Below are 23,467 nucleotides of genomic sequence, written 5' to 3'. Positions count from 1 at the left end.
CTCCATAGCATAGCTCTGCTCCATTATTCACTAGATAGCACAGACTTAGTAATATTAGTTTACTTTAATATTGTAGTTGTGAAATTAATATATCTCCACTGAGCAGTTAGCCTAAAAATACCTGATGGAACCCATAAAAACAGTAGAGCTAATAAGGTCATGAAACTGACAGACCTACATTCAGAAATTATTGTTCTTGGTTTTTTTTAGACAGTCTTATTGGCAACCCTGACTGGCTTTGTACTCAGAGGTCTGCCTACCTCTGTCTCTTGAGTGCTGGGATCAAAGGTGTGAACCACCATACCTAGCCTTCTTAGCCACTTTAATCCTGAATGGTTAACCTCACTAGACTTCTCAAGTGGCACAACTTGTGGCTGTGGTACCTAATGTCCAGATATTTGGAAGCCCAACAACCAACCAGGAGCCAAGCCTCAATCAGTATCACCTGCACAGGACCAAGGCAAGACGGCAACTGCCACCATCAGGGTTGTTTCCCATCCCTTCCACCTACTGTTATGTATTCTACATAGGTCTCATGCACACCATTAATTGTCATATAATCCAACAGAATCCTTCACAAATACCTTCTTATCTGCAGGACTTGAGATCTTGGACACTAAAGCTGCTTCCACAAGGCCCTGCTCCAGTAAAGAGTCATATTTTATGCTCCTCTTCCTGTTCCTCCTAGTCTTATTATCAGATTTTTGTTCATTTTCTTCTGACTGAGACACATCAGCAGCACCGTCACCACAAATTGAAGATTCAAAGAGAGGTTTCCCATTCATGTATGTTTTGGTGATTTTCAGTTTAATTTCTGGAGAGCCATTTTTGATAGGTGTAGTATTGGGTGGTGTCCCAATTCCTTTTACTTCCTGGGCCTCAAAACACAATTTAGTATCATGAGCACCAGGTTCTCCATTAAAAACACAAGAAGTAAGATCTTTCAACTTCTCTGCTGGAAGAAAGGGGAGCGCATCATGGCCATTAAATTTCTGCATGACCCCCTCCTGTAGGCTGTTAGAAAGTTGAGCTTTGCTGAGGAATACAGAACATTCATGATTCACTTCACAGTTCTGAGTCTTTCCATTTGCACTGCCAAGGATTTCTGGTGTCTGCTTCATCTTCATGCACTTTACAACTTTCTGAACAGAAAGAGGACTTTTTCTGATGCTAAATTCCATCCAGCCTAGATCCTTTGGTTCTTAGAACACTATAGCATTAAAAAATAAATAAAAATAAAAAAATAAATGAAAGGAAGAAAAAAAGCAACATATTACATTTTATACCTAGTATAGGTATGTCAGTATCTCTAGTTCTGAAGATGTTGAGTTTTATTCAGTGTTGTCTTTTGAGACAATTTACAATGTTTTATACAATAATTTAGTCTGTACAAAGTAATTGTAATATCACAAAATAATACAGCTGAAAAGACAAGGAATCATTTGTAAAAGGGAAAGTAGTCAGGACAGGTATACCACCAACCAACACAGCAGGATGCCTGACTTAAGAGTTTAACCTGTGGGCTAAAGTGGCGGCTCAGTGTTAAGAACACTTACCGTGTTTTGCAGAGGATCCAGTTTCAGTTCCCTACAACTAAATGGTGGCTCACAACCACCTGCAACTCAAGTTGTAAGAGTCTAATACTCCCCCTATCTGGCCTCCACAGACAATAGGCACACTTGTGGTGTATAAATACACAGGCAAAATACCCATACACATTTTTAAAAATTAAAATAATTAAAAATTATGACAGAGAAGCAAGTTATTATTAAAAAGTCTATATGTTGCCATACCAAAATAAGGTAGGAAGTCACCTGTCTGGGGCCTTTCTGGGCCAGAGTAAATTCAAAACACTCCCAGCTAACTTAGTGACAGTTTAACTCAAAGAAAACAGTACAGCGAGTTAGGGATGTGTTCAGTAGTAGGGTGATGGCATATATGCACCAGCCCTGGTTCCATCCCAAGTATTAGGGGAAATGAAAGGGAGCGGAAATCTATAACTAAGAAATACTGTCTAAAAGTAAAAATGTCAATGGGTAGTCTTTTTTAAATATATGATTTATGTGCACCTGTGTGTATGTGTGCGCGTGCGTGCGTGCATGCATGCATGTAGGAGTATCCAGCACCCATGAAGATCAGAAAAGGGCACTGGATCTCACAGAATTGGAATTAAGGATTGTTGTGAATGCTAAATCGCAACCAAGGTCCTCTGCAAGAGGAGCAAGTGTTCTTAACCACTGAGCAATCTATCCAACCCCTTAAGAGACTGTCTTAATGGCACACCAGAAGCTGCTGTGGTGGTGCATGCCTTTAGTCTCAACACTTAGGAGTCAGAGGCAGGATGATCTCTCTGAGTTTAAGGCCAGCCTGGTCTACAGATATTCTCATTTTTTTATAATATTTTATTATATTATTCATGTATATATCTGTGTGTGTGTATTGTGTATTTGCAGAGGTCAGAAGGTGTCATATCCCCTGGAACTCAAACAAACTCAGGAACTCTAGACAAACAGTGCTCACCATGAACCACTGAGCAATCTCTCCAGTCTATGGAGTTTCAAGGTCCGTCTGAACTACAAAGAGAGACCCTCTCTCAAAAACAAATTTAAGGCATATTTAAGAAGAGTCAAAAAAAACTGAAACTAGATTTAAAATATTCCAACTTTAAAAACAGGGGAGAAATTAGAAGTGAGAATATAGTTTCACCATGCTGAGGAACAAAATGAAGTCTGTATTCCCACCCAGAAAGTAAAGAGAGGATGAAAAAGAAAAAAAAAAAAAAACTTGGGGGGGGGGGGAATTTCCCAATTTAGTGAAACAAACTAACAGTCAGTTTAGCAAATCCCAAGCATGACAAAAATACAAGGAACTCATACCAAAGCACATAATTCAAACTGCTAAAAAAAAAAAAGAAAAAAGAAAAATCTAAAAATAAACACATAAGTAAATAAATGTCACTTATCAGACTCAAGTCTAGACTACATTAAGTTCAAGGCCATCCTAAGTTACACAGAGAGTGCCTTTTAAACAATAAGAGCTTAGGCTGGAGAGATGGCTCAGTAGGCATGAATATTACTGGGGGCCAGAGATAGCTCAGCTGTTAAGAGCACTAACTACTCTTCCAGAGGACCCAGGTTCAATTCCCAGCACCCACACACTGGTTCACAACCACCTGGAAATCCAGTTCCTGGGGATCCTACACACTCTCTTCTAACCTCTGTTAAAACAGGTACACATGTGGTACAAAACATACACGGAGGCAAAACACACATACACAGAAAGTAGAACAAATTTAAAAAAAGAAAAAAAAAAGTATGTGCTGTTCTTCCAGAGGACCCAAAACTCAGTTCCTAACACACACACTGGGCAGTTCACAATTTATAGTTACAGCTCCAGAAAGATCTGATTTGGGAAGATATGATATCTCTAGCCTCCAGGGGAACCTGCATTCACATGCATCAACCCAAACACATAGTAAATGTAAAATATCTTTTAAAAAAATAATAAATAGATAAATCAAAGGTTGGAGGATATAGTCACTAGTAGGGTATTTGTCTAACATGTACAAGGTTCTAGATTCAATCTACAGCAACAAAACTTTAAAGTATCCATTTAAATACAGAAAAGTAATACAGATTGTGACTTAGCAGAAACCAATGCCTGGAGCTGAAGAGATGGTTCAGAGGTTAAATGCAATGCACCGACTGACTGTTCTTCCAGAGGACCCAGGGTTCAATTGCCAGCACCTACATGGAGGCTCACAATCTTGTTACTCCAGTTCCAGAGTACCTAACATCTGCACTAAGTTTCTTAGATACCAGGCATGCACATGCAAACAAAACATAATTTTTATTTGTTTTGTTTTGTTTTGTTTGAGACAGGGTTTCTCTGTATAGCCCTGACTACCCTGAAATTCTCTCTCTGTAGACCAGGTTGAACTCAAACTCAAAGGGCTTGCTTGCTCCTGATTAATCCCGGCAGGGCTCTGCTGGGATTAAAAGCATGTACCAGCACCACCTGGCAATTTTATTTTTTAATTAAAAAAAAAGAAAAAAGAAAAAGCAAAGAAACAAAGATCAGATTCAGTGTATTGAAAGAAAAACAAACTGTCAACTTTTCATATAGAAAAAAATATCCTCCAAGAATAACAGCCAAATACATTGGGAAATACAAACTAAAAGTTGTTACCAGCAGCAGACATGTAAGAAATGCTTTAAAGGGAGCCAGTTAGGCTGGAGAAATAGCTCAGCCAGTAATAGCACTCTACAACTTGTCGTCTGACCAACTTGACATAGACCTATAGATACATCAAAAATACAGAAACAGGGACAATATTTTTTCTTTCTAAAGTTCAAGTTGACAACAAGGGGTAGTAATAATAATACAGGCCTTTAATCCTGATCCTGGCACTTAGGAGGAGGAAACAGGCAGATTTATGTAACTTCAATGTCAGCCTGGTCTACACAATGAGATTCTGACAGAAATAATCCATTAAAAGTACAACAATATAAATATGCTTATTCCCACAATCCCTCCCCACCCCCAACAGGAGCTTCTTCCTTAGCCCTGGCCTTTAACTAACTATGTAGACCAAGCTGACTCTGAAGTCACAGAAACCCCACCTAGCTTTTAAAAATTTGGTTGTTTTGGTTTTTTACACTGCCAGGAATTGAAATCAGGACTTCATACATACTAGGTAAATAATACTCTACCACTGAGCTACACCCCCAGGCCGATATGTACACATTAAATAGTCAAAATGGCAAATTTTATACATACATCTCTATTGGAAGTAAACAAAGGAAGACTGCTTTCAAGGAGCTTAAATCTTAAACGAGAATTTTTGTTAGGAAGCCAAGAAGGAATGGGAGAAAGGCAATTTTCAAAGGGATGGCCCACAAAGGAAAGTTGGCATTCAGGTTAAGAACTTCCTATGCTCAGAGAAAGTTAAACAGAACTCCAGATCAACACTGAAACTTCAGAGCATGAAAGATAAGGAAATCTTTATTACTAGCAACCCAAAAGAGTAAGTTAGGATGGAATTACTAAATTATTACTAAAGGTTCAGTGAGAGAACTCTTACCTAGCATGTCCAAGACCCTAAGTTCCACAAATCTCTAAGACCAATTTTGAAAGGAGAAAAATTAATTGCTGGAGACTGTAAAACTCTGCAGATAAAAGTGATTAACAATCAACAACAAAACAGGCCTACCTACCTATAGTCAATCCCTGGAACCCACATAGAGGTGGAAGAAAGAATCCACAAAAATTGTCCTCTGACTAACATGTGAAAAAAATAATGACTTCTTTATTAGAACTTTATGCCCAGCTAAAATACTATGCCCAAGAAAGATGAAAGGAATATACCAAATGTGCAGCCGAAGGGAGCTTTACACACAGCCCTTTCACAAAATGCTAGAAGGTACTTTAACAAGATTATAAACCCAGAAGGAAAAATCAATCTGCAAAAGTGAGGAAAGCTGGTAATTCTAAAACACTTTTTATATTTTAAGATTTACTTTTATTTCTAATTACATATGCATGTGGGGGTGAGCCTGTACATATGTGAATGCAGGTGCCTGCAGAGTCCAGAAAAGAGCAATGGATTCCCTGAAGCTTGAGTTAATTACAGGAGTGTATAGGGACCCAAATGGTGGTGTGAGAAACCAAACTCACGTCCTCTACTAACTGTTGAGCCATGTCTCTGATCCTCCAATAGGACCTTCAACCTTATACCTGGGTCCAAGTCCAAGCACCCATATGATGGCTCACAACCACCTAGAACTCCAGTTCCAGGGGATCCAGCAGCCTCTTCTGGCCTCAGTGGACACCAGGCACGCATGCAGAAAAATACTCATACACTTAAATAAAAACACTGAAAAAGGGTTTTAAGAAATGAGATGTGGAGCTAAGGAGATGGATCAGTGGGGTTAGGCTACTTATTACTCTTTCAAAAGAGGACCAGGTTTCAATTTCCAAGATCCACATGGATATTCAAAACTGTCATTAACTCCAGTTCCCAGAAATCTGACAGTGTTTGGCTTTGTGGGGCATGTACTGTCTTTTATGGAAATGTCTCTTATGTAGTACCTGATTGTCTCAGAATTGATTATGTAGACCTGGCTGGCTCAAACTCACAGGAATTATGCCTCTTCCTGCCAAGTGCAGGGGTTAAAGGAAATTCTACATACCTGAAGAGGGGACCCAGCACTTGGGAGGCTGAAGCAGACGGATCTCAGAGTTCAAGGCCAGTCTGGTCTTACAGAGCAAGTTCCAGGACAGCAAGAGCTACACAGCAGAGACTGTCTTGAAAAACCAAACCAGAAAAAAACAAAACAAACAAAACAAATGAACAATAACAAAAATGGGAGGGGTGCAGCTCTGGAGTTGGCTCAGTAAGAAAACATACTACTTTTGCAGAGGGTCTGAGTTCAGTTGCCAGCACCCACAGCAGCCAGCTCACCACTTACCAAAGACCCTAACATCTCCAGGTACAGACATACATATAATTTAAAATAACAAAAATAAAAATTTAAAAGGACTGAAGTACATGGATAAGCCTTGGGGGCACAGAGGGCCGGCCACAAAAGACTCTCTACTGACTGTCTGAGTGCATAGCATTCATGAACTCATAGCAGCTGTGGTTACCTGAACAAGGCCTAAACAAGACTGGCTGGGCCCTTCAACATTCCATCATAGGTGTTGGAGAAGCTCATGAGGATCCCCCTCTCCTAAGGGACTACTCTAAGTTAATGGTTGTTGGGGAAGGTAGTGTATCATTTTCTTCAATGATAAGTCAATGCTAGTACCCACAGTTACATACAGAGAGTGTGTCATACACACATACACCCAAAATAAATTATCAAAAGAACTCAAAAAGTTCTTCACAATTCAAGTTTGCTCTGTCCTGTGCTCATCATTACTATGCTGAAGAACTAACAATCAAAAGGAGTACCAGGATTAGGGCAGCTCTGAGGAATTGGCCCCCGGATCACTGAAGATTGCAGAGAAGAAAAGCTGAGACTGAATACCAAGAATTTAACAGCAAGCATCCTATGAGAGCAAGGCAATACTCATGGAAGACAAAGTCATCACAGAACCAGGCTGGAGAAGCCAGCAGCTCACTCCAAACCTCCAGTGCAGGGAAAAGGACTTTGTATTTTTCTTTAATCCTATCTTCATCTCACAAGTGTTGAGATTACAGGCATGTGCCACCACTTACCTAGCTGAAGAACAGGAGAAAATTTTTGAGTCATTTTTAGAGAGAAACTCTTGTGTACTATGTACAAGTATCACATGTCAATAAAAAGCTGATGGCAAGTTAGCAAAAGGCAGGAAATAGAAGGCAAGTGTTCTAGTAGAGAGATAAGAACTCTAGGAAACAGTCAAGCTCAGGAAGAGTCACCACGGGAACTCTGTTGAGATGGATGCATGAAACTGAGGAGGGGTAACCAGCCATGTGGCAGACATAGAATCATTTACACAGGTTAAATAAGTTACAAGCTAGTCAGGGAGCAAGCCTAGCAAAAGGCCATAGGCATTAATTCATTAATAATAAGCTTCTAAATATGATTCTGGAACTGGGGTTCAGGTGGGAAAACTCATGCTTACAATCATTAATTACTATTTTAGAGAGGGTCTCTGTCATTATTCTAACTTGATAAACTTGTGAAACTTGTGACTGCGTCTCGAAGGCTCATTAGAAACAAAAGTTTTTTGAGTAGGACCTTGTCCCTGGTTCTACATTTCTACCTCCAGATGAGTCTCAGAGGCTCCTTTGGCTGAGCATGAGGTGACAGTGGCTGCCTGAGGTGACAGCTCAGAGAGTAAAGTGAGAAAAGTGCTTGCAGTACAGGTCTAAGGACCTAAGTTCAACCACGCCGTGGTGGTGTACACCTTCAATTCCCCACACTCAGGAGCCAGAAGCAGATGGATGGATCTAGAGGCCAGCCTGAGAGCAAGTTCCAGGACAACCAGGACTATACAGAGAAACCCTGTCTGGGGGGGTGGGGGGCGGGTAGGGTAGAGGAAGAGAAGGAGGGAGGGGAAAAAGAACCTGAGTTCAGATTCCTAGAATTCAAGGAAACCTAAATGCAATAGCACACATTTGTAATCAAAGCAGTCCTACACTGAGAGGGAAGGCAGAGATAAAAGGATCTCCAGAAGCTTGTAAGCCACCTTGCTGCTGTACACAGCAGCAAACAAGAGACTGTCTCAAATAAGGGAGAAGGTGAGGACCAAAGCCTGATCTGTCCTCTGATTTCCATATGCTTGCTGTGGCATATACACACCTTACACACCCATAACAGCAATTAAAGAAAATGAGGCTATGAATATGAAAAGGATATATATAGGGAAGGGGTTTGTTGGGAGGAAAGGAGGAATGATGTAACTATATTATAATCTCAATTTTTTTAATTATTTAAAAAAATAGTAATGGGTCAGGGAGGTATAGCTCGGTGGTAGAGAACTTGTCTAGCATGCATAAGGCCCAGCTTCCATTACCTGCACAAACAATAAAAATGGTCCAAAAGCCCAGAGCTGGGCCCTGGATTGATCTCCAGTAGACACCTGCTTCTGCTTCTTCACTATGAGTTAGCCCACTAACTCAGAGAGATCCTTGAAAAAACATATAGAGATCCCTGAGACATCAACAGCACAATGGTAATGGAGAAACAGATTTGGGGTTAGACTCAAAAGCTAGATACTAAACAAAAAGCACTAGTATTTATTTCAAATGAATTTTAAGTTGGGCATGGTGGCTCACTCCTATGATCCCAGCACTTAGGAGACAAAGGCAGGGGATCTCTGTGAGTTTGAGGCCAGCCTGGACTACTTATTGAATTATAGAACAGCCAAGGCTATGTACTGAGACCCTGACTCAAAAAAGGAAAACAAGTGTGGTTATCATACAATCTCAGAACTTTCAAGGTTAGAGACAAAAGGATCCCAGATTCAAGGCCAGCAGACCAGAGTTCATGAGACTGTCTCACAAAAAGCAAAACAACCACAGGAAGAAAATGAAGGGAAGGGAAGGGAATTTCCCTACATGCACCTTTCTTAGTCTCATTTGTAGGCTTAGATTTTTCAAAACCTACTTTTAATAAGAGTACTCAAAACACCACATGAGTCTGCGTCACATGACATGTCCAGGAACTTCCACTTCACTGGTCCTATGAGCTCTTACTTTTGGTAGTGCTCCTGCTTCTGCTGAAATACATTTCTCTTCAATTTTTACAGTAAGCTGCCAGGTATTAGACAAGCTTCTCACTCTCATGACAGCTGACACTTATCTCAGGCTATGTGAATGAACAGGAACAAATAAGCAACAAGAAGCAGACAGAGGAGGAATGCCCCCAAGGACCCTCTGGTCAGACACCAGACAGTACTCAGCAGTATCAAAGTCATATTCAAACAAAACGCTAAGGTTCTAAGTTGGCCATATTCCTCTTTGCCACCAGGCAAGTTTCTTTTGTGATCTAGGTGGAGGCTGTGTCACTTTTTCCTTGAGCCCACATGTACTGCATACCTCTACATATAATTCAATTCTAGGGATACAAGTATGAACACAAGGCAAGTGTCCTACCTCACAGCTGAAAAGGCAAGAAAAAAAAACAAATGAAGTCATTACTGCAATAGTGGGGGGGGGAGGGGAGAGCTTAAAAGAGAGCAAAAGAATACAATTTGATTTATTTTTATGTGTATGGGTGTTTTGCCTGCATGAGTATCTGTGCACCACCTGAAGGCCTGATGCTCACAGAGGCCAAAAAGAGTATCAGATCCCCTGGAACTAGTCACAGACAATTGTGAGGTCATGTCACAATTCTCTAAAAGAGAAGCCAATGCTCTTAAGCACTAAGCCATCTCTTCAGCCACATAATTTTTTTGGTTTGGTTTAGTTTGGGTTTTGAGACAAGGTTTCTCTGTGTAGCCCTGGCTGTCCTAGAACTCACTCTATAGACCATGCTGGCCTCAAACTCAGAGATCCAACAGCCTCTGCCTCCAGAGTACTAGGATTAAAGGCATGTGCCACCACCACCTGTCTTAACCATATAATTTTTTAAAAATTTGAGTGTTTGCCTCCTATATGTGCATAAAACACATATATTCCTGATGCAAGCAGACCCCCCCCCCAGATCTAGTTACAGACAGCTGTGAGCTACTGTATGTGTGCTAGAAACCAAAACCAGGGCCTTACCAAGGGCATAAGTACTTGCCACCTCTCAAGCCCCACAATTTTATTTTTTTAAGATTTACTTTTATTAATATGTGTGTACTGAGTACACATATATGTATTGGAATGTATGGTCACTTTCATGTGCTGATACACACACACACCTATGCATACTTATAGAGACCAAAAGAGGACTTCAATATTCTCTCATAACTCTCTGTCTGTTCTGAGGTAGAGACTCTTCTCAAACCCTAGGCTCATGACTAAACTAAGCTAGAAGCCAACAAGCTCCAGCAATTCTCCTATCTCTACCCACCTCAGCAAAAGAGGTGCAGGCATTTGCAGGAAATGCTCATGTAGATGTTAGGATCCAAACTCCAGTCCTCAAGATTGTGGAGAAAACATTCTTAATCACTGAGTTATCACTCTAACCCCCACAAGTATAAGTTTAAATGAAGGTCTCAATTTGAGCTTAAGAAAATGGTATTTAAGCAAAAGAATCCAACAAATTGTTATTTCTCAGTTGGTTTCACAAGCTCTAAACTAGTCAATGTAAATGTTTAATAGCATAATACTTTAGCCTAGATAGTGAAAGATACCTCCATCCATTTGACTCTATTAAGAAAAAGACAGAAAAAAACTTCAGAGTCACTCAAGAAAAAGACAGAAAAAAACTTCAGAGTCACTCAAGAAAAAGACAGAAAAAAAACTTCAGAGTCACCACTGAGATTGCTTCCTTATTTCATTAACCCAAAAAACATACCTTAACAGTTTTACTCTAAAATGTTTCATACTTAAGGGCTAGAAAGTTGGTTCCATGGTTAAAAGCACTTGTTCTTGAAAAGGACCCAGGTTCAATTCCAAGCACCCACATGAAGGCTCACTACCTCCATGGGCATCAGGAATGAATATAATACACAGACATATATGCAGACAAAAACATTCATACACATATTTAAAAACAAAAACATGAACTGGGCATCGTGGTGCATGCCTTTAATCCTAACATTTTGGAAAGCAAGTGGATCTCTGAGTTTGAGGCCAGCCTGATCTACAGAATGAATTCCAGGACAGCTATATACCAACACCCAGTCTCAAGAAAACAAAAAATAAAATAAAATTACTTTCCTACTTAAACCTCATTTCTCCATATTACAGTCACAACGCCAGCTAATCATTATCAGTATCTTTTACCAGGTCTAACATTGCAATCTCCTACCAAGCTTATCAAAAACTCCTAGATATCAGAACTATAGCTTGCAAGACCACAGAGGCTGGACCACGCTCCAGAGTTCATGTCTCAGTGACAACTTAGGATGAAACTGAGGAGTCTGCATTTCTAACCAGTTCTTGAGTAGATTGATACTTTTTGAGAACCACAAGTTCAGATTATGGTACAACAGCAGACCCAAACATTTGTTACATGGCTCTCAATGAAGGACTTCTTTCTTGTTCGTAGTCCACACTCATTTTTTTGTTTTGTTTTGTTTGTTTTGTTTTGTTTTTTCGAGACAGGGTTTCTCTGTATAGCCCTGGCTATCCTGGAACTCACTCTGGAGACCAGGCTGGCCTCGAACCCAGAAATCCACCTGCCTCTGCCTCCCAAGTGCTGGGATTAAAGGCGTGCGCCACCACCGCCCGGCAGTCCACACTCATTTTTATCCTGATTAGAAAAACAGGAAAATGGGGGTGGGTAGGAGCCTCAGCAGTTAAGAGCACCTGGCTGCTCTTCCAGAGAACTGGGATTCCATTCACAGCACCCACACGGCAGCTCACAATTACCCCTATCTCTAGTCCCAGGGGAATCCAATGCCCACTCCTGGCCTCTGCTGTGCATTGCATACATGTGGTGCACATAAACGCATACATATAAAAATAATGAGTGAGTGAATGAATGAATGAATGAAATGTTAAAAAGAGATTTTAGTCAGGCAGTGATGGTGCATGTCTTTACTCTTAGCATCAGCACTTAGGAGGCAGGCAGATCTCTGTGAGTTCAAGGCCAAGTCTGCAGAGATTTTTCAAGGCAGCCAGGGCTACACAGAAAAACACTGCCTTAAAGAAAGAAAGAAACAGGAAGATATCTGTTTGAGTTCAAGGCCAGCCTGGTCTAGATATCAAGTTCCGGAATAGCCAGGGTTACATACCAAGATCCTGTCTCAAACAACCAAAAAACAAAACATTCATCCCATCACCTCCATCCATAACCCTCTAAAGAATAGGCTTTCCAGCCGGGCGTGGTGGCGCACGCCTTTAGTCCCAGCACTCAGGAGGCAGAGGCAGGCGGATTTCTGAGTTCGAGGCCAGCCTGGTCTACAAAGTGAGTGCCAGGACAGCCAGGGCTACACAGAGAAACCCTGTCTCAAAAAACCAAAAAAAAAAAAAAAAAAGAATAGGCTTTCCAAAGCACACACATGTGTGATACACATATCACCTAATTCCCTTAAGACATTTCTAGAACCTAACCTTTCATTGCCTCCGGATGAAAACCCTCTCCAACATCCCATACATCTGCCCAGTCTCATTTTCTATTCTAATTATACTAGACTTTTCTGCTCCTATGATATGACCTCCAGAATATGTATCCTTATCCTGTATTGAGCTGACACCCAAAACCCCTCTATTTCTGCTCCAAATCAATCCATAAGGAAATTTTTCCTGATGCCATCCCTATAATATACCTAGATCTTTCCTTCAAGTGTTACGGTTTTTGTTCTGAGAATTCTGAAAACACATAAAATAGCTCGGGCAGAACCACATACTCACACTATCATCCACTAAGCCAGTTCTTATCTAACCACACACTCATCCTCTCTCCTGTCAAGAGTGTGAAATAAATCCCAAACCACAAATCATTGTTAGTAAATGTTTGTATAAATGTTTAAAAAAATAAAAATTCTGGGCTGGAGAGATGGTTCAGCGGTTAAGAGCACCGACTGCTCTTCCGAAGGTAGCAGTCCTGAATTCAAATTCCAGCAACCACATGGTGGCTCACAACCACCTATAATGAGATCTGATGTCCTCTTCTGGAATGTCTGAAGACAGCTACAGTGTACTTACATATAATAAATAAATAAATCTTTAAAAAAAAATAAAAAAATAAAAATTCTTGTGTCGCTTCTAACAAATATAGACATTATTCCAAGTTCTTTTTATGTGGAATGATAGGCTAGAGTCTGAACCCAGGGGCTCTAAAGCTCTATTACTGAGCTACATCCTTAGCACTCAGTACCCTAATGTCTGGTATTAGTCATGTCTTCTGTTAACCAGACACAGATGCAAATAAACCCTACACACTGTTAGTGTGATTTCAGCCTCTTGTCATCTACAGTCCTCTCCTGTCTTTCCCTAGAGAAGAAGAAAACAGGTTGTTAGTCTTGAGGTTTCTGTCCTTACTTCTGCCACTGGCAGTCCTGTGACAAAATTGAAGACATTCCTCTCTCCTCAGTAGTTTTATCAGCTGTTAAACATGGATATTTCATCAAATTTGAGGCTGATTTTTTTTTCTTCCAAGATTATCCCACAGGTTTTCTTTTTTTTGGTTTTTCGAGACAGGGTTTCTCTGTGTAGCCCTGGCTGTCCTGGAACTCACTCTGTAGACCAGGCTGGCCTCGAACTCAGAAATCCGCCTGCCTCTTGTCTCCCAAGTGCTGGGATTAAAGGCGTGCACCACCACCGCCTGGCCACAGGTTTTCAAAAACAAAATCTTTTGTCCTTTTTTCTCCTGCTCACAGGTAGGTCCCTAAACTTCATGGGATAAAGGATAGGATTCCAGCTTGTTACTGTCACAGGGCTAATCTCAGTTATTTCTTCATAAAGAAGCATTAGAATGCTGGGGAGATAGCGCCAATTGGTAGTAGAGTGTTTACACGGCATACAGGAAGCCTGGGGCTCAATCCCTAGGTCCACATAAACTGGATATGGTGGTATATACCTCTAATCCTAGCACTTGAGAAATGAATGCAAGAGAACTGGAAGGTCTAATAATAATAATAAATATGAATAGTATTATTGTTTGTTTTATGTAAGATAATATGTTAATTATAGGCCAAACCTACTCCATCTTGGAACTGGCCTCCATCTTAAAGAAAAAAAGCCCGAAAACCTGACCTGCAGCAGAACCAAGGTGCAACCATGTACCCATATACCATGTACCCATATACCATGTACCCATATACCATGTACCCATATACCATGTACCCATATACCATGTACCCATATACCATGTACCCATATACCATGTACCCATATACCATGTACCCATATACCATGTACCCATATACCATGTACCCCACAGCTTGTCCTTGGCCAGAGTTACTGCCTAGCTACTTCCTAACAACAGTTAATCAAAGATTAGTCTGATTGTTTCAGATGTACTTTCAGACCATTTGTGATTGTATACAGTCTTGCTTCAGAGCACTTACCTGCTGGCTTATAGTCATTCTATTAGATGCTTGCCAGACTGGACACCCTCTCCCTGGCTTTTATTTTCCTATAAAAACTTGTCCTGCTGAGGTTCGAGGCTGATCTGCCTTCCCTTCGCCTCCTGCTTTATCAGGGTTGGGTTGGAGGAGAGCCCAAGCCTGAGCTTACAATAAAATAAAGAGACCCTAATGTTATTACATCAGAAACGGCTCCTTGGTGGTCTTGGTGGTTCATGAACACTTCCTGGCACAACATTAATAAGTGGCACAGCTGCCTTTAATCACAGAACTCAGGAAACAGAGGCAAGCACAGGCAGGGCTTAAAAAAAAAAAAAAAGCCTTGTCTGGAAAAACAAAACAAAACAACAAAAAAGTGGCACAGGGCCAGGCAGTGGTGGCACACGCCTTTTATCCCAGCATGAGAGGCAGAGGCAGGTGGATTTCTGAGTTCGAGGCCAGCCTGGTCTACAAAGTGAGAGCCAGGACAGCCAGGGCTATACAGAGAAACCCTGTCTCAAAGAAAAAAAAAAAAAAAAAGTAGCACAGGATTACTTTCTGGAGTCAGTCCACTCTTTCCATTGTAGATTAGAGGATTGACTAAGGTCATCATACTTGTGCAGTAAGTATTTTTACCCAATCACTGCCCAAGGATGTGAAGCTCAAAGTTATCCTCTGCTTGTTCAAAACCAGCCTTGACTACATAAGACCCTCTCAAGGAAGGAAGGAAGGGGGGGAGGGAGGGAGGATGGATGGATGGATGGAGTCAATCAGGTAGGTAGGTAGGTAGAGAAATAAATAGTCCAGTAAGTAAAAGCACATGCCAAGCAAACCTAACAGCCTGTATTCCATCTTTGGAAGCAAAAAAAAAAAAAAAAAAAAGGGCTGTATACAGGGGAGCAGATGTGGTGGTGCCTATAATCCCACGTAGGCAAATGTGAGTTTGAGGCTAGTCTACATGGTGAGATCCAGACCAGCAAGGGTTATACAGTGAAATGCTGCTTTGTTTTTTAAAGCTAGATACAGTGTCTCAAGTCTATAATCGTAGCACTCTTACAGGCAGGAGAGGAGGTAGAGACAGGACAACCATCTGGAAGCTCCAGGGCCAACTAGATTGATGTATGCAGAACAAACAAAACAGTAAAGGAGACCTTGCCTCAACAAGATAGGAGAGAATTCATCTCTAAATGTACCCTGTGACACAAGAATACCTGCTCTTGCCAGGCATGGTGGCGCACGCCTTTAATCCCAGCACTTGGGAGGCAGAGACAGGCGAATTTCTGAGTTCGAGGCCAGCCTGGTCTCCAGGTGAGTTCCAGGACAGCCAGGGCTATACAGAGAAACCCTGTCTCGAAAAAAACTGAAAAAAAAAAAAATACTTGCTCTCATATGCACACACACACAAATATAATAATAATAAGAAGAAGAAGAAATAAGAAATGAATGGCAGTAGAATTGGCTATGGTGGTACATGCCTATAATTCTAGAACCTGGGAACCTGAGCTAGATCAGTCAATCACAATTTGAAAGTCAGTCTGTCATAACACACCAAGTTCCAAACAACCCAGGGTTATACAGCAAGACTGTCTCAAAACTATAAATAAATAAATAAATAAATAAATAAATAAATAGGAAATGAGAGTCATAAGTACAAAACTGTAATAGCCTTTGCCCCTTCTACCCACTTACAGATAGGCTAAAATTTTTTCCTGAGCAGCAGAACAATAATTTCCCAGGCCCTTCAAAAGCCCAATCATTTTCACCTAAAGCATAGTGACTTCGGGCAAGTTACTTAACTAATATCTTTGAAATTTCCTGCTGTGATATTAAGATGAAATAAAGAAGACTTACAGGGGCTGGAGAGGGAGGGGCTCAGTGGTCAAGAGGTCTTGCAAAGGACTTGGATTCTATTCCAGAATCCAAATGGTAGTTCACACCTATGTTAAACTCCATCCCAGGGTATCTATCTATCCAGTGTCCTCTTCTGACATCCTTGGCACCAGTCACTCCCCTGATGTATCTATATACATGCAACCAATACACTCACAAACATAAAATACTAAAGTAAATCCAAAAAATAAAAAAATAAATAAAAAGCATGGAGGTGGGAGTACAGCACGGAGACAGGAACAGGCGGATCCCTGAGTTCCAGGTCAGCTGGGCCTACAGACAAAAGCTCCAGGACAGCCAGGACTACACAGATAAACTGTTTCAAACAGAAAAAAAGAAAAAAATAATAATTTGCAACTCAAAAATTGTGTAGAAGGGCCAAGATCCACATGGTAAGAGAACTGACTGACTCCTGAAAGTTGTACACTTATCCCTACATACCAACCACAAGCCACATGTCTCACACACACACAACTTTCTAAGCTGTATAGAGCGAAACTCTACACCAACTCTAACCTCTAATCTTTAAAAAGGAAGCAATACAAACCTATTTCTAATTGAAAAATAAAATCTAAACCCACACAATCCTGTGAAATAGACATTCTTAGGAAAGTATCAAATAATACCCCAAATCTGACTCCATTTGTTAACTAAGTCTCTTCTACACCTAGGTAGTAAAGATACCAAGGTACCACTCAGGATCCTCCCTTTGAAAAGCCAACGAGGACGATATGAAAACCTGGGCAATGTGCTGGAGGCCCTACACAATACCATGACAAATCTGGCACAAGTACGGTTGGTGTATCTGGGCTTTTGTTCCAGATATGCAACACCAGTGAAAGCAAGCTTCCCAGAGACAAGAGCTGAACCATCAAAAACCACCACAGGAGACTGAAGAGATGGCTCAGCAGTTAGAAACTTGCTGGTCTTCCAGAGATCTAGGTTCAGTTTTAAGCACCAACATGGGGCTCACAATCTAACTCCAGTCCCAGAGATCTAACAATCCCCTCTGGGCACACACATAATGCACTTACAAACATGCACAGGGAACACCCATAAACATAAAATAAAATCTAACAAAACAAATAAACAACAATAAAAAAATTTAAACCACACTCAAACTCCAGAAATAAACCATGATTATCTTAAGTGAGGTGGGACATATAATCTTGGGACAACAAAAGATTGACTAGAGGACAGAACAGGAAGACAGGGATCCTCTAGACCTAGAGATTCTACTGAGTAGCAAGGAACACCAGGATAGATAGAGGGTACTTTGCAAAACAAAGACATCAAAGCCTCCTTTCAAAGAGAACAAAGGTAGGTCACAAACTAGGCCCTTCTTCCCTCTGGTTTACAAGGTAAAAATGGGGCCAGTATTAACCAACTTTCATACGGTAATTACCATAATATCTGTGCCCCTCTCCTCCTTATCTTTCCAGCCTGTAAAAACCACATCAGGGGTCCAAATGACAGCTCAGCAGGTAATGATGCTTGCCACCTGACAACCTGAGTCTGATTCCAACAGCCCACACAGCAGACAAAGAGAACTCTGGAGAATTCCTGCTAACTGTCCTCTAACATCCACGTGCATACCATGGCATGAGTCTAGGCATGAGCACATACATGCACACACACAAATAAGTAAATGTAACTTTAAAAAAAAAAAAAAAAAAAGCTGAGTGTGGTAGCGCACGCCTTTAACCCCAGCACTCGGGAGGCAGAGGCAAGCGGATTTCTGAGTTCGAGGCCAGCCTGGTCTACAAAGTGAGTTCCAGGACAGCCAGGGCTACACAGAGAAACCTTGTCTCAAAAAACCAAAAAAAAAAAAAAAAAAATGTAACTTAAAAACATACACATCAGTTCTTCCTCTGGCATCTGTCCTTTCTTCCTATCCCCACCTCTTATCATATCTAGTACTCTATTCTAGTCCTGATCTGGAGGCCTCCTCACTGACCTCTCCCACCAGTCCTTGGCTCTCCTCTTTCTCAAGTATGTTCACACAACCTCCTTCATCAACATCACTTCATCATCATCATACGAGCACTGAATGATGGTTCATTCAAATCACCAGTGCATATCTGCCAGTCTTCAGATATCATTTTAGTTACTGAGGATGAAAACTAAATCCCCACCTACACAGATATCGATGGAGACAGCAAGGACAAGCAAAACACATGAGCTATGGAGAAAATGCTAAGACTGAATGAAATGCCAGACAAGTGTGTTTGTTTTTTGAGACAGGGTCTTCTCACCATATAGGCCTGGCTGATCTAGAACTTACTAAATAAATAGCCCTGGCTGGTCTTGAAATCAAGAGATCCTCAAGGAACTCAAGAGATCCTACTCCTGCCTCCTGAGTGCTGGGATTAAAGGAATAAGCCACACCATACACAGGATCAAGGGAATATTTTAAACTAGTAAAATGGGTAAAAACCTCTGAGAGGATAAAAATCAAGTCACACAGACACTTGGAGAATACTACAGACAGAACAAACAGTATTCCAGTGGTCTAAGGCACAGTGGGACTAGTGTTTAGAGCAAACAAGAGGTATAGCTAAAATAGATAGTAATAGAGACCAGGAAAAGATGAGGGAAGTCACAAATACTGAAATCTTACCTACAAGAGCCTTCCAAAACAGGTTGCTTCCAAAATATAGGCTTCCCGTATGAGGCTCAAGTTAAGACGTAACTGAAGGAAGAGTGAGTCCATGCACACACGGCAGAGCATGTATAAGCTGGGAAAGAGTAATAAAAATTAACCACGCAAAGGCTCAAGGGGAAGCATGGACAAAAGAAGGTAAGATGGGCTGACAAGATGCCTAAGCAAGTAAAAGTGCAAGCCTGGTGCTCTGAATTCAAACCCTAGACCCCAGAGTGAAAGAAGTCGTGAAAACTGTTTACTGACCTCGTGCACACAGACAGAAAAATAAATAAAAGACAGATGGGGGAACCAAAGAAATTACATAGTGGTTAAGAGGGCCTGCTGCTCTTCAAGTAGACCTGAGTTTGATTCACAAAGCCCATGTTGAGAGGTTCATAATCACCTCTAACTCCAGCTCCAGAGGGGCAGATGCTCTCCTGGCCTCACTGGGCACTGGCATGCATGCGCGTGCACAAACACTCACATAAATCCTAATTTTTAAAAATTTAAGATTAATTCATTACTTTATTTAGATGAGGTGTGTGTGTGTGTGAGAGAGAGAGAGAAAGAGAATGAAAGTGAGACCAAAAGAGGATGTTAGATCTCCTGGGTCTAACATCAAAATCTTTTTTTCCCACAATGTTCAGTATAAATAACCATTCTTAGAGAAACTAATAAACCATACTGATAGTTTGTAAACATGGGAGTAATCTAGTGCATAAGTGATTCCTTTTGCTTTTATACCTTAAATTCATTTTGCCTAGCCTAGTGATACAGAGAAATCAACGAGAAACAATAAACTCTTGCTCCTCCTTATTTGTTGCACTTGCATACTTGCAATGTTTCAAAAACTATCTCCATTTAGCATCAGCAAAAACTAGCAAACTGACCCCTCAGCTACCACATACATATGTTTTTTTATCACAGCTAGGAGAGATCAGAGAAAGGAAAGCCATAAGAAGTAAAATCATGCCTACAAGAGCCTTCCAAAACAGGCAGGAACCACAGGACTTGGTTTCCAGACTAAAGCTCAAGCTAAGATGTACTTAAAGGGGGACCTCAGCTCAACTCTCTTTCATATTCAGCTTCCTGGAACTTTTCTCTTCCAACGTGGCTTAAAGAGAGGCTAACAGGTCATATGCTAAGAGTAAATGGGTTGCTTATCCTAAACCATGACCACTTAATAGTAATTAACTGAACTTCTGATGTGAAAAAGTAAAAAGCAAAAACCAGGGTGCCCAAAACTAGCAGAGTACCGCGTTCAAGAATTTACCCAAAAGGTGAAAAAGCCATTACAAAGCTGTATGCTTGCGATGTAGAATAATCAGTGGCCCAGACCCAACAACAACTCCTTCTGGAGTGAAGATAGATCACCACAAATTTGGGGAGAGAGATACTCTGATTATACTGAAAAAGAGTGCAGCCAGGAGACTAAAATACTTATATTAAATTGTATGTATTCTATAGTCTTTGAGCAATTTGCCAGAAAATAAAACACAATATTGGAATATGTAAACATAAAGACTTCATCAGACTAAAGACATTTAGGCAGGTTCTCAACTGCCTAATGCTCAAGGTCCAGGACTCCGTCTTTAACAGATACACACAATACCTGGGCATAGCCCTTCATGCTTCAAATTTCAGTACTATGAGGACTGTTCAAAGTTCAAGGCCATCCTAGTCTATGCAGTAAGTTCTAGGCAGCCATAGTGACTTACCAAGACCCTGTCTCAAAAAAAAAAAAAAATAATAATGTTTTCAATTATCATTAATTAAAGCACTCACTCAAAAAAGTTATTTGAAGGAATTAAAAAGCATAATAAATTCAAATTATATTCATCAGCTCATTTTAGCACAATTTTTTTTTTACATGTGCTATTACTTGGTAAGGAAACTCAATCCCTACAGCCCATATTGGACACTTTAACTAGCATTTCCTATCTTCTCACCAGCACATCTTAGTCTAATTCCATCTACATTCATGTTTTACACTGAATTGTCAAAACTGTAAAAAAAGGAAGTAACTAATTAGTTCCCATTCTGCCATGTGAGTAAACCTTTTTAAAGCCTGAGTACTTCTTGGAAGGATGTCTGAATAGATGAAAAGCTAGACTCCTTCCTTAAGGAACCCACAGGGTCTCTAATGCCTGACTCACTCTGCAGTTCTGACTTAAGTCTTCTTTTGGTTCCTCACATTTCTGCAGGCAGTGGCTTAACAGCCCTGTATAGCGTGGTTGCACAAAAATAACCTAGTAACCTCACTTATAGTCTACTGTTTTTCTCTTTGTCCCTACAAACTTCAAGTTATGCCAGTTTATAACATTACAACGAATATATCACATCTGTGAACACATGAGAATTGTCCATTACTTTTTTTAAAATTCACTATATGCTGACTCTTAGAATCAGAGGTCAAAAGGGGAGGATTTTTGTTCTGAATATGTAAGAGTCATTCACAAAAGCTTACAGAAATTGACAAGCAAATATTAAGTCCACACACTTTGAGCCATCAAACCAAAAATGAAGGCTGCTGGGCAGAGAAGAAAATGGAAGGAAAGAAAAGGAAATGACTCAAAGTAAGCGAATGTACAAAGTGTGAATCCTCTTCATCTCTAGCCAACAGTTATGATTTGAACTCAGGGTGCTGGGGAATGGGAGAACACACAGAAAGAGCTGTGTTTACAGAACCTGCTCTCTCCATGCTACTTTCTGTATCTGTGTGTGTATGTGTGCGTATGTGTTATGTGTTGTGTGTGTATGTATACCATCGACTTAAGTACCAGAAGTTAAAACATGGAAAATATGCCAGTTAAAAAAGTCTCAGCTTCCTAAGTGAGATGCTTCCTAACTTACTTTCTATAGTGTTATCTTATTTCAAATACATAAAATAGAATTAACATCCACGCACGATCTTAGAATTAAGTCAATGCCTTTAAAAGTCAAGGCCTTCAAAGTCTGGCAGTACTTAGGAACTTCTCTAACCTAATTCTGAACTCCCGCTGGTCTCTTTACGGGGTCCGTTATAAAATACACACCCCTCCAATTATCTACCTGAAAATGATTCCCGTCAGACCATCCGATTTCATACCGTTTCGTCGTCAATGTCAAACCACGTCCTGAGCTGAGAAGGAAGAAAAGCTCAATGTTGCAACGGGTCCTATGCAACAACCTCATCCATTTTCTTCTCACCAAAACTCAAACCGAACATCTTTTAAATGCCGAGATTTAAAAGCAAGGCAGTAGCCAGCCTTGGACCGTCGTCACGGTCCGGCTCGCCGCGCCCTGCGCCTTCTAGGCTGAGAGCTGCATCCCAAGCGAGGGAGCGCGCCCTATGAGGCGCGGCCACAGCCCCGGGCGGGTCCGCGGGTCCAGCCTGCCTCGTCTCCACCTGCGAGGCCCGGCAAGGGCCGGCGACCGCGGCGCCGCGCTGACCAACGGCCGGCGTCCCAAGTGTCAACGCCGGACGCTTCCGCACACAAAAAGCGCCCCTCGGTCCACCCGGCCGCCCCTCCCACCGTGCCACCCGGCCCCGCGCCCTGCGCCGCACAAAGACTTGCTCGGCCCGCCGGGCGCCGCGGGAACAAAGGCGGCCGCCCGCCGGCCGGGCACAGGTGCAACCCCGGCCAGCGGGCCCAACATGGCCGCGCGCCCGCCGCCCCGTTAGCCGTCGCCGGCCGTGCGCGTCCGACCGGCGCTTCAGGCCGCGTCTTCCCAGCCTCCCGATCCTCCACCCTCGCCTCAGGCCGCGCGTCCTCCTCCGGCCTGTCCCCGGCGCCCGGCCCTCAGCCCCTCAAGCCGCCCCCTCAGCCCTCGGGCCTCGATCTCCCGGCCTCCCAGCCCGGCCTCCCTTCCCCAGCCAGCGGTTAGTTCCCGCGGCGGTTGGCCGGCGGCCCCAGTGACCTACGCTGCAACGCATCCTCCGGCTGCTGTCCGGCAGCGGCTGTCCGGCGACGGCGGCGGCGGCGACAGCGGACGCGAGGCCGCGGAGGGCAGGGAGGCAGGAGGGGGCGGCGGCGGCGGCAGCGGCGGGCGCAGCGCGGCCAGGCCGAGGCTCTCCGCGCGCGGCGCCGACCCCGCCCCCGCGCCTCCCGCCCGCCGCCGCCGCCGCCGGGGCCGCCGCCGCCCCCAGAAGCCGCGGGAAAAGTGCGCTTTGCTGATTGGCTGCCGCCTCAAGTCGCCCGCGGACCGGGCTTTTCAAATCCGCGCCGGGGCCGCGCGCGGAGAGCGGCAGGCGACGGGCGACAGGGCGCGCGGGGTAGGCAGTGATCCCGAGCGCGGGTGTTGGGGAGCTCGGCGCGTGCCCGCTCCGCTCGCCTCCCGCTCCCGCTCCCGCTGCTC

The 23,467-nt window shown here is 42.4% G+C and overlaps 1 protein-coding gene across 6 annotated transcripts in view; it reads right to left on the bottom strand.

The window, feature by feature from the left end:
* Positions 1-23,188, bottom strand: part of Nsd2 (nuclear receptor binding SET domain protein 2) — a 75,557-nt gene extending 52,369 nt beyond the window's left edge. The window contains exons 1-4 of one of the 6 annotated variants that reach the window (XM_021163008.3): positions 23,034-23,187; positions 22,181-22,250; positions 19,106-19,223; positions 585-1,210 (exon numbers count right to left, since the gene is read on the bottom strand). In XM_021163008.3, coding sequence (XP_021018667.1) covers positions 585-1,181 — 597 coding nt within the window. In that variant the 5' untranslated portion in view covers positions 1,182-1,210; positions 19,106-19,223; positions 22,181-22,250; positions 23,034-23,187. Of the gene's footprint in view, positions 1-584; positions 1,211-19,105; positions 19,224-22,180; positions 22,251-23,033 lie in introns of all 6 variants that reach the window. The other 5 variants (XM_021163010.2, XM_021163007.3, XM_085836617.1 and 2 more) reach the window with 5 other exon arrangements.
* Positions 23,189-23,467: the final 279 nt, after the last annotated feature.

This window comes from Mus caroli, unplaced genomic scaffold (assembly GCF_978045245.1).
Source record: "Mus caroli unplaced genomic scaffold, Mus_caroli_1 scaffold_4, whole genome shotgun sequence".
Taxonomy (NCBI): domain Eukaryota; kingdom Metazoa; phylum Chordata; class Mammalia; order Rodentia; family Muridae; genus Mus; species Mus caroli.
The sequence above is the reverse complement of the archived record's forward strand: the minus strand, read 5'-3'. Positions and strand labels throughout refer to the sequence as shown.